Raw genomic sequence first — 13705 nt, forward strand, 5'->3', positions numbered from 1 at the left:
GTAGAGTGGAAAAATATTTGGCTTTCTAAGCTTTCACTTTTTATGTATGTGGTTGATTCACTATCTAACAATAATAAGCTGAATACTGTGCATGTATGTGTGAAAGCACTTGCAGGAACATGAAATCCTACCTAAACTGTAGCTGTTGCTCTCTCTCTGGACCTAACCACTGAACAGAAACATGCTGTAGTTTTTCGTTTGAAGCTGGTACAGGTGTTGCCTTCAGCTCAGTTGTAAACAATGAGGAGAGCCAACTGATGTGGCCTGTGGTCCCTGGGTAATGTTTTCAAAAGTGCTTATATGACAGGGTTTAAATTCCACTGACTGTCAATGGGTTTTAGGTGCCTATGTCAGTGATTCCCAAACTGCGGTTGGCATACCTCTGATGCAACTCTTGGTAACAGTATTCGTGTTTGTTACTGTGTTTAGCTAAAAGTTTGAAAGAGGGCCATCACAGTCTATAAGAAACATGGAAGATTGCTGGAGGTCTGTGGCCAAAAATGGTTGGGAATCTCTGGTCTAAAGCTCCTCCGCCAGGTCCCTCAGTACTCTCGGATGGATCCCATCCGGCCCCATAGACTTGTGAGCATCCGGCGTAGCAGGTTGTTAACTGCTTCCTCTTGGATTATGGGGGGTTTATCCTGCTCGCTGTCCCTGTCTTCCAGCTCAGGGGGCTGAATACCCTGAGGATAACTGGTCTGACTATTAAAGACTGAGGCAAAGAAGGCGTTAAGTACCTCAGCCTTTTTCTCATCCTTGGTGGCAATGTTCCCGCCCGCATCCAAAAAAGGATGGAGATTCTCCTTGGCTCTCTTTTTGTCGTTAATACACTTGTAAAAACATTTTTTGTTGTCTCTTATGACAATGACCAGATTGAGTTCTAGCTGGGCTTCTGCCTTTCTAATTTTCTCCCTGTACAACCTAACAAGATCCCTGTACTCTTCTTGAGTTGCCTGCCCCTTCTTCCACAAGTGATAAACTCTCCTTTTTTTCCTGAGTCCCAGCAAGAGCTCCCTGTTCAGCCAGGCCAGTTGTCTTCCCCGCCTGTTCTTCTTACGGCACATGGGGACAGCCTGCTCCTGCGCTTGTAAGACTTCCTTCTTGAAGAACATCCAGCCTTCCTGGACCCCATTGGTCTTCAGGACTGTGTCCCATCAGCAACTGTCCTCATCTCCATTGCTTCAGCTTGCCCTTGTTCTCATGGGGGACTTCAACTTACCGACATCTGCTGGAAATACAACATGGCAGAGAGGAAACAGTCTAGGAGGTTCCTGGAGTGTGTGGAAGATAACTTCCTGACGCAGCTGATAAGTGAGCATACCAGGGGAGGTGCCTTGTTTGACCTGCTGTTTACAAACAGAGAAGGACTGGTGGGAGATGTGGTGGTTGGAGTCCATCTTGGGCTTAGCGACCATGAAATGATAGAATTCTCGATTCTTGGCGAAGTAAGGAGGGGGGCCAGCAAAACCGCTACCATGGACTTGCGGAGGGCAGACTTTGGCGTGCTCAGGACACTGGTTGAGAGAGTCCCTTGGGGTTGTTTTGGCCAAAGTGCAGGACCAGCACTTGCGCTTGTTGAATCTCATACAGTTGGCCTCAGCCCATCGATCCAGCCTGTCCAGGTCCCTCTGCAGAGCCTTCCTACCCTCCAGCAGATCAACACTCCCGCCCAGCTTGGTGTCGTCTGCAGACTTACGGAGGGAGCACTCGATCCCCTCATCCAGATCATTGATAAAGATATTAAACAAGACCGGCCCCAAAACTGAGCCCTTGGGAACACCGCTCGTGACCGGCCACCAACTGGATTTAACTCCCTTCACCACAACTCTCTGGGCTCGGCCGTCCAGCCAGTTTTTTACCCAGCGAAGAGTGTACCTGTCTAAGCTGTGAGCCGCCAGCTTCTCTAGGAGAATGCCGTGGGAGACAGTGTCAAAGGCTTTACTGAAGTCCAGGTAGACCACATCCACAGCCTTTCCCTCATCCACCAGGCGGGTCACCTGCTCATAGAAGGAGATCAGGTTGGTCAAGCAGGACCTTGCCTTCCATGAACCCGCGCTGGCTGGGCCTGATCCCCTGGTTGTCCCACACGTGCCTTGTGAGCACCCTCAAGATGAACCGCTCCATAATCTTCCCCGGCACCGAGGTCAGGCTGACCGGCCTGTAGTTCCCCGGATCCTCCTTCCGGCCCTTCTTGTAGATGGGCGTCACATTGGCAAGCCTCCAGTCATCCAGGACCTCCCCTGTTAACCAGGACTGCTGGTAAATGATGTACTCTTCGCTGATGTTACTAAAAATAAAATACAATCATAATCACTAAACTTTGATATGCCAATAAAAAAATGTTTGTAATTGCAAGCATTTATTTGGGCTGTATTAATTTACAAATGTGTAACTTGGCTTGTTAAAATAAGGGAGTGCACTCTTGAAAGAAAATGTTTGTCCTTTTAGCACAGGATTGGTAACAAGTCGCTGCATGTAAAAGCTAGTTACTAACATAAAATATTCTGCAATTTGCTGCTCTTTAGGTTCACTTCCTGTGTTTTTGCTGTTGCTTTTCTAAGATACAGCTGAATATTTGTCAAAAATGATGATAACCTTAAGAATTGAAAATGTTCAGGTATTAGAAACTTTTTTGGAAACGGAGTCCCTCAATATCTGGTTGTGTGTGTAAAATCATTTTTTTAACCATCCTTAAGCCTGCGGAAGTTTTTACTTCTTTCGCTGAAATGATGTGCTCAGCTGAGTGCAAGCACTTCCTGAAACTCAGCTAAGGGAGAAGGCTCTTAGGCAGAAGTGATAAGCAACTGGACACAGGAATATACCTTGCCTTCTTGCAGCGTTAACTGTTGCTTTGTTTAAACCACGGACTTGTTCACTTAGTTTCTTGTTCGAGGGTCAGAAATGCATCAGTGTGCTTGTCTGGTCATACCCAAATTTTCACACTGTGCTGGGCAGCAATAGGAGAGTATATGCCTGAAATGATTTTCCTTCTGTCTGGCAAATATTGCATACATTAGTTTCAAGCCATGCTTAGAATTTTTTCACAAATAAGCCATGATTTTTCAAGTGTTAAGAGTACTAACAAGTCAGTGCTAGCTTGTGCCATATACCTAAACAGCTTTAGGATTGCTAACTTTGTGGAAGTCACTTGGCATTAATGCATTGCTGTGAGATGCCACTTTACCTGCTAAGATTGCACACAAATATTGCACACTAACCCTTCAAGGAAATGATTCAGAATTTAATTCTTACCAATTACTTCCATGTTAGTGTAACAAAATAATTAGCAGTTTTTGCTCAAACCTCCATTTTTATAAACTTAGTAAAAGCAAATACCATCTCTTTTTTGGTTGAGTTATAGATGGATTAAATGATTCATAATAGCATGGTGTTTGCTTTTTTCTCTTGCACTGCCATGAACTGTTATCTTTTGTGTCATTTTATGGAAGTGAGGACTTTCAGAAGACAGCTTGGGGAACAAGTTCCGCAGCTAGAATCTCTGATTTGCAATTTTTCTAGTGTTTGTCAGCCAAAGGCATTGCAGGGACACAGTGGGAACCTACCCTCTGGAGGGAGAAAGAGAGCTGGGGTGTGACTTTACAGTTAAATCATCTCTGTAGGATTAGCCAGTGGCTGTGCCTCAGTACCTGAGCCTTCCCCTGGTAAATGCAAAGTTGCTTATCTGCTACTGGAAAGAGGAATATACAACTTTGAATTACTTAACTTTACACCAGTGTGGGGACGTGCACAAACAGATACTACCGATAAGGTAACAGCCTGGTTTTGTACTGCTGCAGCTTCTTTGTGTATCCATACATCTAGGTCCCGATTCACTGATCTTCATAAATGTGATTATGATCACATAGGAAGCCATTACTTTGTTGTTCTCATACAGCTTAGTTTTTCCTACACATAGGATCCTGTATAGTTTTTTTAAAGACGTGCTGAATAAACCTTCCTAAAAGCAGAAGGTGAGGAATTACAGTAGCACTCCAAAGGTATAACAAAACTGCAAAAGCAAGATGACTGGAAATTGTGATATGCTGGTAAGTCAAGGGGACTGTCTGACAGCCCCTCTCTGTGGAGGCTGCTTAACTGACAAAGGGTGGTGGACAGCAAAGCTTTTCAGTCGGTGTTTATAGAATCAAACAGCCAAATTGTATAGCTGCTTTAAACTATACACAGTTTGAATGCGTAACACATCCAGTAGAGAGCTGCTGAATGGAGCAGCCTACAGGAGAGCATCTGGGTAGTTTTACTTACGTTAATCTTGAGCACCTGTTGTTATCGGACATGTGTGAAATGACAAAAACCAGAATCCCTTGCTGTATAGCTGGCACCTTCTATAAATACTTTGAGCGGCTTTCATTGCTGAGACGCAAATTAAAATGTAGTTGAATAAATAAGGGTAAGAGAGGAGAACCACTGTCAAAGAAGAATTATAGTTTTGAGCTCTGTATACCTTCTAGTCTACCCAGACTGTATCATAGCATGGAGAAAGGGCTCATGTGGAGCTGAGTATATGGTAGAATATATGTCAAGCAAAGTAGGTCATTTCCAATTGAGTTTAGACTCAGTGAAAGTATGACATGGAGCTAGAAGACCTAAGCCCAAATGTCCAAGGAAATTTTTGCAGAAAGGCTGGAGGCAGTTACCTATGTCCTTTAGCTGGAGGTCAGATCCACCATCAGGAAGATTAATAGGATAAGTACTTCAACTAGGAATAGCATGTCTGGAGCAAGCGGTATCTGAAAAATGTCCAAGATTAAGTAAATTGGAACCAATCCAAGCAGAATACTAGAAATTGGTGAAAGGCTGAAACTGAGGAGGAGCTTAGTTTTCTGCCAAGCACAGCTGCCTTCAGGGAGATGGTACACTATAATAGTAGCATACTTAGAGAGCTTGGAAAACAAGGCATTAAGAAGATACTGTGTGACAGGGGATGCTTCTAACCCCTCTCTAAATAGTTCAGTATTTTGAAGTCTGCAAAGTAACTTGTTGCTCAGTGTCAACTGAGTCTGTGCAATGCCTTGGTGGCTGATGCAGTCTTCTGACTAGCTCTGGTCTGTTGGACATAACTTAGAAGTTGTCCTTTCCTGCATGATACTAGTTCCTTCTTTTACCTTCAAGCATGTGACGTGGGGATGAAAAAAAAGCCTCTGGCCTAGAAATATCCCTGTCTCTCTTCAGGATCTCCATTTTCCTAGCATTTGGAGAATGTAATGGAGTGGGGGAGAAGAGAGTCATCCTTTGTTTGGGTAAAGGAATGAGAGAAAGAGGTGCCACTAGTGAATAGATTTCTTTTTTCCATCTACAAGTAGAAGACGACCTCTCTAGTGTGTAGTAGTGCTATTGTTTGACTCCTAAGTAGGAAGACTGTTATTTTGCTATTCCTGTACTGCTACAGGCGCTGATGCTTTGAGGTACCCAAGCTAGCTCTGTTTCTGCATAGCACAGTTACAATACAGAGCTTACCTCCTTAATGTAGTCGCTAAGACTACAAGCAGGGAAGAAGCAGTCCTGGTCTGCAGTTTGTACTGCTGGGATTTGATGCCAGTCCAATGCTAGTTTCTTATGAAGCATATAACCCGAAATGCTCCCAATGCTGCTGTGTCCTCTGTGCTGGGCAGTAGTCCTCCTGTCTTCTATTTCTGGAAACCTTTTGCATGTTGACTAAATCCGAAGCAGAGAATATCTCTTCTCTTCTCCAACTTTCACTCTCCAGTTTAGATAAAGGGCATACCCTGATGGACTAGAGCACTCCTGATAAATGAATGTCATCAGGCAGAGAAGGGACTTGGGGTACCAGTTTGTATTTCAAATTGGATAATTACTCATCACAATACAGTTGAGCGCCCTAACCGTCAAGCTTTTGTATGTAAGTTACTACCATTTTAGAAAAAATCTGCAGGTTTTTGACCTTCCCTTGGGAGCTGGGCCTGTTATTATTGGTTAGACATTCTCTGAGCTGATCTATTGTGTTGGGACCCTCTGGAGACTTGGAAAGACATTCGGCTTACGTGATCCAAGGCAGTAGTAGTTTTATGTGGTCTCATGAGGAACTTTCAGACCCAAGAGCAAAGGAGTCTGATAAAGTTTTGGCTCCAATTATGCTGTTACTTAATAGGTGAGGTGTGAATATTGGTTTTGGATATTTTCTGTGAATGCATTTCCTTGGAGGGGGTTGCCTTGGAAATAACTTGCCCACCTCAAAGAGGTTATGCAAAGTTAGTCGTTGTGGAAAATGTCTTGACAAACACAGACCTTGCTGATAAGTACCGTGTGATGGATGTGTTCTGAATGCTGGGTAAATACTTGAAAAGTAGTCCCAAATGAGAGGAGTTTTCTAGGCTGGGGTACTTCTTAAATTGCAATAGGTACTATTTCTGTTTTGTTCAGAGTGCTAAATCATGTCTGTCTTTTCTAAAATAAATGGGATTTTTGTGGTCCTTTGTAGGCGTAACCTGACAAAGTTATCCCTGATATTCAGCCATATGCTGGCAGAACTCAAAGGTATTTTCCCAAGTGGCCTTTTCCAGGGAGACACATTCCGGATCACCAAGGCAGATGCTGCAGAATTTTGGAGAAAGGCTTTTGGTGAAAAGTAAGTTTCTAACTGTGCTTCAAAATAGAGATATGGGAACAAATTGCACACAGCACTCTATTTTTAAAAATTCTGTTTTGTGGTTCAAAAAGGTCTTTGTCAGGTGAAAATGAACGATGGGAGAGACCTACTACTCATTTGGTCCACTCTCTGGGGTGAGATACAGAATTGTTCCTACATTATATTTCCGAGTTCTTTGTTGTGTCTTGTTTTAAATGTGTCGAGTGATGGGTCTGTCCCCACTTTCCCTAGGAGACTCTTGTACTGTCATAGAATTTCCCTCAATTATTCAGCTTAAATTTTCCTCTCCTTAATTTAATTCTTTAACTTGTAAGTAAGCTCCATGAACTATGCAAAATAATCTGCTTTCTTCTTCCAAAGGTTACCATGTCCCCAATATTAGCTGTCCTTTAGCTAAGCCATTATATTAAATTCTTTTCATCTCCCCTCCAATTAGTCTTTCCAATCACTTAGTCACCTTTCTTCTGGATTCTCAACTTTTGTCAGTTTGCATAATGGCTTTGTTAAGATAGAATGAAGAAAAAAGTGAAGCGCAATATATATTTGCGTGTAAACTGTTGAAATGTCAGTTTTAATTTTTGTATCTAATAAAATGGTGACTAAATGAAATGTAGAGATGTCCACAGCAACGTTTGAGGATTAAAGTTAATGGAATTGGGTACTGCTTTCTAACTAAGGTAACTAAGATATACTTCACATAAAGAGTTTAATTAATAGCTGTCGAACAAAAAACAATAATATATTTACTCATGAATAACACAGTTGTCTGAAGCTGGGTATGTTCTTTGTATGTTTCTATTCCACTTGATACTTTAAAAGAAGGAAAATATTCCTTTAAACAGGAGCCTCTGTTTTGGCTTCTGATTCTCTTACTTCTCCAGTTAATCCCTCTAGAAAATTGTTTGCAGCATTTTATTTTTTTTTTAACTGTCTAGACCTCTACTAAAAGACTTACTGCTAACTCCTTCTCTACCAGCTGCAACATTATGATATTCTTATCAAGTGATGGTGTTGTATACAGCCCAGGGTATGTACAAGCGTTGACATGATAGGACTGCAGAAAAAAGGAAAGGAGAAAGCAGAGCTCGACTTCACATTCCAAAATTTTGCGTATGCAGAGAAAATTGTCTAAAGTTCATTTGGCTGCTGATTCCCTGCAGTACCAAGAAATCCTTGCCTGCATAACATGAATAAATCTCTTGTGGCTAATTTTGATTTTCCTCTCTTCTATTATCATGAGGTGCATACTCACAAAAAAAAAGGTATAAGGTATGTACATGGTGGTTGTCTTCAGACATACCACGTTTATAGATGGCTTGGTTTTCCCCAGGACTATCGTTCCTTGGAAGAGCTTCCGTCAGGCCTTGCACGAAGTGCATCCAATCAGTTCAGGGCTGGAAGCCATGGCCCTGAAGTCAACGATTGACTTGACGTGCAATGACTACATTTCAGTATTTGAATTTGATATCTTCACACGACTTTTTCAGGTAAGAATTGAGGAACGTAAATCACTTGAAATGTGTCTCAGTGCTTCAAGTTAGACTCTTTCCCCAGGACAAACTGTATTTTACAGCATAAATAATGCCATTTTAGTGTGTAAGGGATTTGGTCGTCTTGCCCTTCATCCCCTAAACAGCTCTAGTAATATTTAGGAGTAAATATTGCAGTAAAACTGTGTGATACTTCTGGTTGTAGAAGAAAAGATTGTCTAAATATATACTGCAACTGTAAGGCACATTCAGTATCCTCCCATGAATCAGTTTTTCCCTTTTGAAGGTCACTTTTAGACTGAAGTTCTGACACAACTTCTGTAAAGCAGGAAATGTGAAGCTTAGTTTATCAGTCTGTCTTTCCTTGTCCTTTTCTTTCTTGTCAGATTTATTTTCCATGGGGGGGTTGTTCAGGATGAAGCACAAGCATGGAAATTTGGGCTTCCTAGCTTTTGAACTGACACAGCCAGGATGTTGTGGACATGTCTGTGTTCTGTGCACGAGAAATATCTGTATTACTGAAGTGATATTAATAGTAGGTAAAATTCTAACCCACAGTCTTTAGTAATGCTAAGCTCAAAAACACAGCTTCTGATGGTGCAATTGGGTATTTACAAGAACAAACTTACTTCTTTGGCTCTGACTTGCCTTTTCCCATGTGATAGGGTGGGTTGTAATTAAGATATGTCTAGATGAAAAATTCCCATGTTCGGTGTTGCAATGTAGCTGATCTCATTCAGTACTTTTTCCAACTATAGTACATAAAGAGCAAGTTAAGAGTTGCTGCAATTTCCAAGAGATGCAAAGTTCTTAGGGGGAGCTACTATCTTCTTTTAGACAAGTTGAGAAATTTGGAAAAATTGGATGAGATTTAGACCCCCAAGCCCTTCTCAGGATTGTGAGCTTTCAAACTGTTTTGTTTTTTTTTTTTTGTGCATCATTTTAAGGAATATTTAACATGTATGTGCTGGTTTATTTATTCAAATCTTAGACTAGCCAGTAATCTTTGCCACACCCAAATGAGGTTAGGTGGTTAAGGAATAGTCACAAGCATCTTACACACCGTGAAACAGAGACAGAGAGAGGAGGTCACTTTCCTGAGGCTGCGTAGGAAGTCGGTGTTAGAGATCAGATTAGTCGTGGTTTCTGGTCCTGTGCATAATCTTATTAAACTCCTGTCTTTATGCCTGTCTCAGGAAAGAGTCATTTTCTCTGCAGAAGCAGCACAAATTGGTAGCTATTCTTGAGCTGTCTTTTTGTGACCTCAGTGACTTCTCCCTTGGCATTTATTAAAGGAGTTTTGATTAAGGTCTGTCTTAGGTGATTTTTTTATCACTGATGAGAGAAACTCAAATGCTAAGACTGCTGCATGAGAAAGTAGGTTTCAGTTCCTCTACTGGATTTATGGTGGGATGATAAACCTGCTTCTTTAACTGAAGAACTGGTCCCTTTGATTAAAGAATATTATATGTGTTGATACCTTTTAGAAGTGCACGGTTAATATAATTCTTTGTTGTTTCTATAGCCATGGTCCTCTTTGCTCAGGAACTGGAATAGCCTAGCGGTGACTCATCCTGGTTATATGGCATTCCTAACGTATGATGAGGTGAAAGCCCGGCTTCAGAAATTCATTCACAAACCTGGCAGGTTAGTGCTTGGCAGCAGTGGCTTTTTTGATCATTCTTGCTAACGTCGTTGATTGCTGTGCTGACTGAGGAGATTGGTTTTATTTTGTCTTTGTCCTCCTTCCTTAGAAATTTAAACTGTGAAAAAACGTAGCTTGCCCTGTATTTGGAGATTATCCTCCATGTGATGACTTACGTCCTGCCCACCCCCACAATTGTCACAACAGCTCCCTCAGGCGTGAGCAGAATGCAGAGGCAGACACTGCCAGAATGAGCCTAAATGGTGGACTGTTTAGGACCATGAATAAGTGAATGTATCTATAGGTCCCATAACTTTCTAGTGTATAAGCATAAAACCAGGAGAGCTGGGCGGATTGCAGTCCCTAGAGGCAGTGTGTACATTTCAAGCCAACCTCAGACAGACAAGGCAGTTGATCAGTGTTTGCGCTGGCAGAAAGCAGCATGGTAGGCAGAGTAGGCTGCAAGGTAATGCTGCAGGCTGGACATTCAGAGGCTGTGGGGGGCAACACATGCTTCTGGGGGGGCTGTGGACCTGAGCAGTTTTGGGCTACCCTACCTGGATAGAAGTTGGCCCAATGCAACAGGGCTAACAGATTTCTCTTTATGCAGGAAGGGCCAAGTGTTCATTTCTGGAGGTTGTTACTATACTGTTAGTTCTGTACTGGTTTTAAAAATTGAGACCTTGTGTAGTCTGTTTGTTGGTTTTGTTGTTTGCTGTGTTTTTTTAAAGTTAATTTGAAACAAATTATTTTAAGGATGCTAACTTTTCCTGCTCTGAATTCTGGGTTTAATTTCACCTGGAGGCCAGTGCTTGGATGCTTTTCTCACTTCGTATCAGATTGCAAGGTTCTCCTTTGATCTGCCTGGGGGTAAATTGAGGAAAGCCGGTATAAATCATCAAGTTATACCTACTAGTTTTTATTTGCTGTCTTGAGATAGCCAGAGAAAGGCTGCCTACTTGACATTTAATCTTTCCTGTCTGTTCCAGTTCAAACTGAAGTTTCCTTTCCTTTGTGTTTTTTTAGTTATATTTTCCGATTGAGTTGTACACGACTCGGTCAGTGGGCCATTGGCTATGTCACTGCAGATGGGAACATTCTTCAGACAATCCCCCACAACAAACCTCTTTTTCAAGCACTGATTGATGGCTTCAGGGAAGGCTTGTAAGTAACTTTGTAAAAATTAAGTTTTTTGCCCTTTTGCCCTTTTTCACTGTGAGTTTGTTTTATATATCTTCATCCTGTGGTGAGGTCTTAAATTCAGTTGAATGGTAAAATGTACCCTCTGGATTCGTCACACATCATCTGCCTCACAGGAGAGGCAGCATGTTGCAGAGGTCAAGCAATCACTAGTGACATCACTGACCCCCTTTCGGACATCTCTTAACTCTTCCTTTCTATTTAGACTTTGATTCAGCAGAACAGTTCAATCATGTGAACAGTACCATTGATGTCAGTGGAATAATTCATATACCTAACTGGTTTTGGCACTTGAGAATACTCAGACAGCTATCTTTTGCACTGGAGAGCTGTACTGTCCTTTGCAATAGCAGATAAATGTGCCTCAGTGTTTCCCTTGTCATAGATTCTTTTCCAGTCGAGTCCTTAATTTGAGCTGCCGCAACTGGTATTATGGCATTAGTTTTCTTACTCTGGATATTACAGATTTGCTGTAGGATGATTTACGACGACTAGTCTAGGACCATAACATCTTGTTTAAAATAAAACTTGCTGCCAGGGAGGAAAACAAGCTTCTTTTTATTTTTAAGAATGACATGTTTGATTTTTGTCTGATAGTAAAATTCTTCCAAAACTACTTTTGAATTCAGAATACCTTGAATTCCCACCCCTCGCTTCTCACCGTCATTCTTTCTTTCCTCCACCATCACCAAAAGAAACCTTATTGTGTGTGTGTATATGTATGTGTGTGTGTATATGCACATATATAGAGAGATATCTTTTTTCCCCCCCAACTGTTTACAGTTATTTATTTCCCGATGGACGGAATCAGAATCCTGACTTGACTGGCTTGTGTGAGCCCACACCTCAGGACCACATTAAAGTTACACAGGTGAGCAAAGTATTCTATCCCATTAATCTGGCTTGCTTTATTCCTAATTTCTAGCCTCCTTAGCTATTTATACAATTCTGTCATACTTGGTATCCCCAAGGCTTGTTTTTAAGGCTGATGTATTGTATTTTACAGGAGTTGCAGAAATCTTTGAATGGTAGGAATGGGCAGAGGAGATTGCAAAGGTTAGGTAAAGCTTTATGCAGGGCTGAAAGATTTTAACATTTCATTTTAGAATGTTCTGCCAAATACTCGTTCTTTTGTGCCATCCAGCATGTCTTGAGCCCTGCTTTCCTAGGCCGTTCTTGGGACACATAAATGAAAACCTGGGATAATTTGAAGTCCGCTTTTTTCAGAGCTTGACAGATGTATCTAGTACATAAAATTATAGTGAAATCTTTGCAGACTTCTGTTCTCCTTTGCACTGTGTTCTTTTGTTTGGAATTTATTTATTCCTGCAAATCTTGTGTTGGATTTCTTGTATGTATGACTAATAATGCTTGTTATTTTACAGTATCAACCATGTCTGTCTATCTTTCCCCAAGGAACAATATGAATTGTATTGTGAGATGGGCTCCACGTTTCAGCTGTGTAAAATATGTGCTGAAAATGACAAGGATGTGAAGATTGAACCATGTGGCCATCTGATGTGCACGTCCTGTCTCACTGCCTGGCAGGTGAGGCATTGGCTCTTGTTAATCTCTCTGAGTGAAGCTAGTTGCTCCTTTACAGAAGCGGTATATTCTCTTCTCAAAACTATTCTGTTTACTTCAGGTATGGAGATAAGGTAGCATAAGTGAGGACAGAAACTCATAGTTCAGTAATATCAGTGCCAGCTTCACCAGCGCAGGGAGAAGCTGGTTAGAAACCTGATCTCTTAATCTAGGAATAGGCAAGAAGTGCGAGGACTTGCTAAAAAGCTGTTTTTCTACTTCAGAAAGAAAATACTCCATATTTGTAGCACAGTTTGCCTTTCTGTCTTCCTCTCAGTTGAAAGGTACCTGCCAAAAAGCAGGGTTAAATCTCTTTGTATATTAACTATGTGTTTAATTTCTGCGTCATAGTGGCTGTAACAGATCTCTTTTCTTCCCTGAAGGAATCAGAAGGCCAGGGTTGTCCTTTTTGCCGCTGTGAAATCAAAGGCACGGAGCCAATTGTAGTAGACCCATTCGACCCCAGAGGAGGAGGAGGATTATCACGGCAAGGGGCAGAAGGAACTCCCTCTCCCAGTTATGATGATGATGATGACGACAGAGCTGATGATTCCCTTTTCATGATGAAAGAACTCGCTGGTACCAAAGTAAGGTCACCAGAGTGTGTGCTAGTAGTAGTGGCAGTATGTACAAAGACTGCATGTTCTCCATCAGTTTTCTGTGGTCTTAGTGATTTGTGCGTGTGAGGGTTGTCAGACCTTGTAACAGGAGAGATTTTACTCGGTGTGGAAAACGGGGATTTAGGTTCAGTTTTGTCAGTTCAGTTCACACTGTCAGTTCTAATAGTGATCACACTTTGAAATCTTTGATCTTTTGTGTGTTGTCTTGAAAGGATCCTTAGAAGGGAGAAAAGGCTGGCTTGACCTATTGGAATGTAAGATCTAGGTTTATAACACTTTTCTGCATGCTTAGCAATGCTGCTTTTGATTTATTAGCCATAGTTTACCCATATCAGCAAAAATTCATCCCTTTTCGACAGTGATGAATACAGCCAACCAGATATAGTCTTCCCAAGGTCCTGATGACTAACTGGGTAGAGGGCAGGCTATTTTGCTGAGGAAGTCAATTTGACTGTCATCTTTTCATATGGTGTCTGATAAATTTGTATAATAAAGCTGTGATAACTCTCTGCCATTAGTGCTGCTTCCTTCCATGAGATGT

General features: G+C 41.6%; 1 protein-coding gene across 3 annotated transcripts in view; it reads left to right on the forward strand.

Annotated features, from left to right (window-relative positions):
- CBL (Cbl proto-oncogene) overlaps positions 1-13705 on the forward strand; it is a 46753-nt gene that overhangs the window by 20355 nt on the left and 12693 nt on the right. The window contains exons 3-9 of one of the 3 annotated variants that reach the window (XM_075172931.1): positions 6458-6604; positions 7956-8112; positions 9641-9762; positions 10787-10924; positions 11744-11831; positions 12377-12508; positions 12928-13131. In XM_075172931.1, the coding sequence (XP_075029032.1) occupies positions 6458-6604; positions 7956-8112; positions 9641-9762; positions 10787-10924; positions 11744-11831; positions 12377-12508; positions 12928-13131 (988 nt within the window). The remainder of the gene's footprint in view (positions 1-6457; positions 6605-7955; positions 8113-9640; positions 9763-10786; positions 10925-11743; positions 11832-12376; positions 12509-12927; positions 13132-13705) is intronic. The other 2 variants (XM_075172932.1, XM_075172933.1) reach the window with 2 other exon arrangements.

The sequence above is a fragment of the Calonectris borealis genome, chromosome 24 (genome assembly GCF_964195595.1).
Source record: "Calonectris borealis chromosome 24, bCalBor7.hap1.2, whole genome shotgun sequence".
NCBI classification, from domain to species: domain Eukaryota; kingdom Metazoa; phylum Chordata; class Aves; order Procellariiformes; family Procellariidae; genus Calonectris; species Calonectris borealis.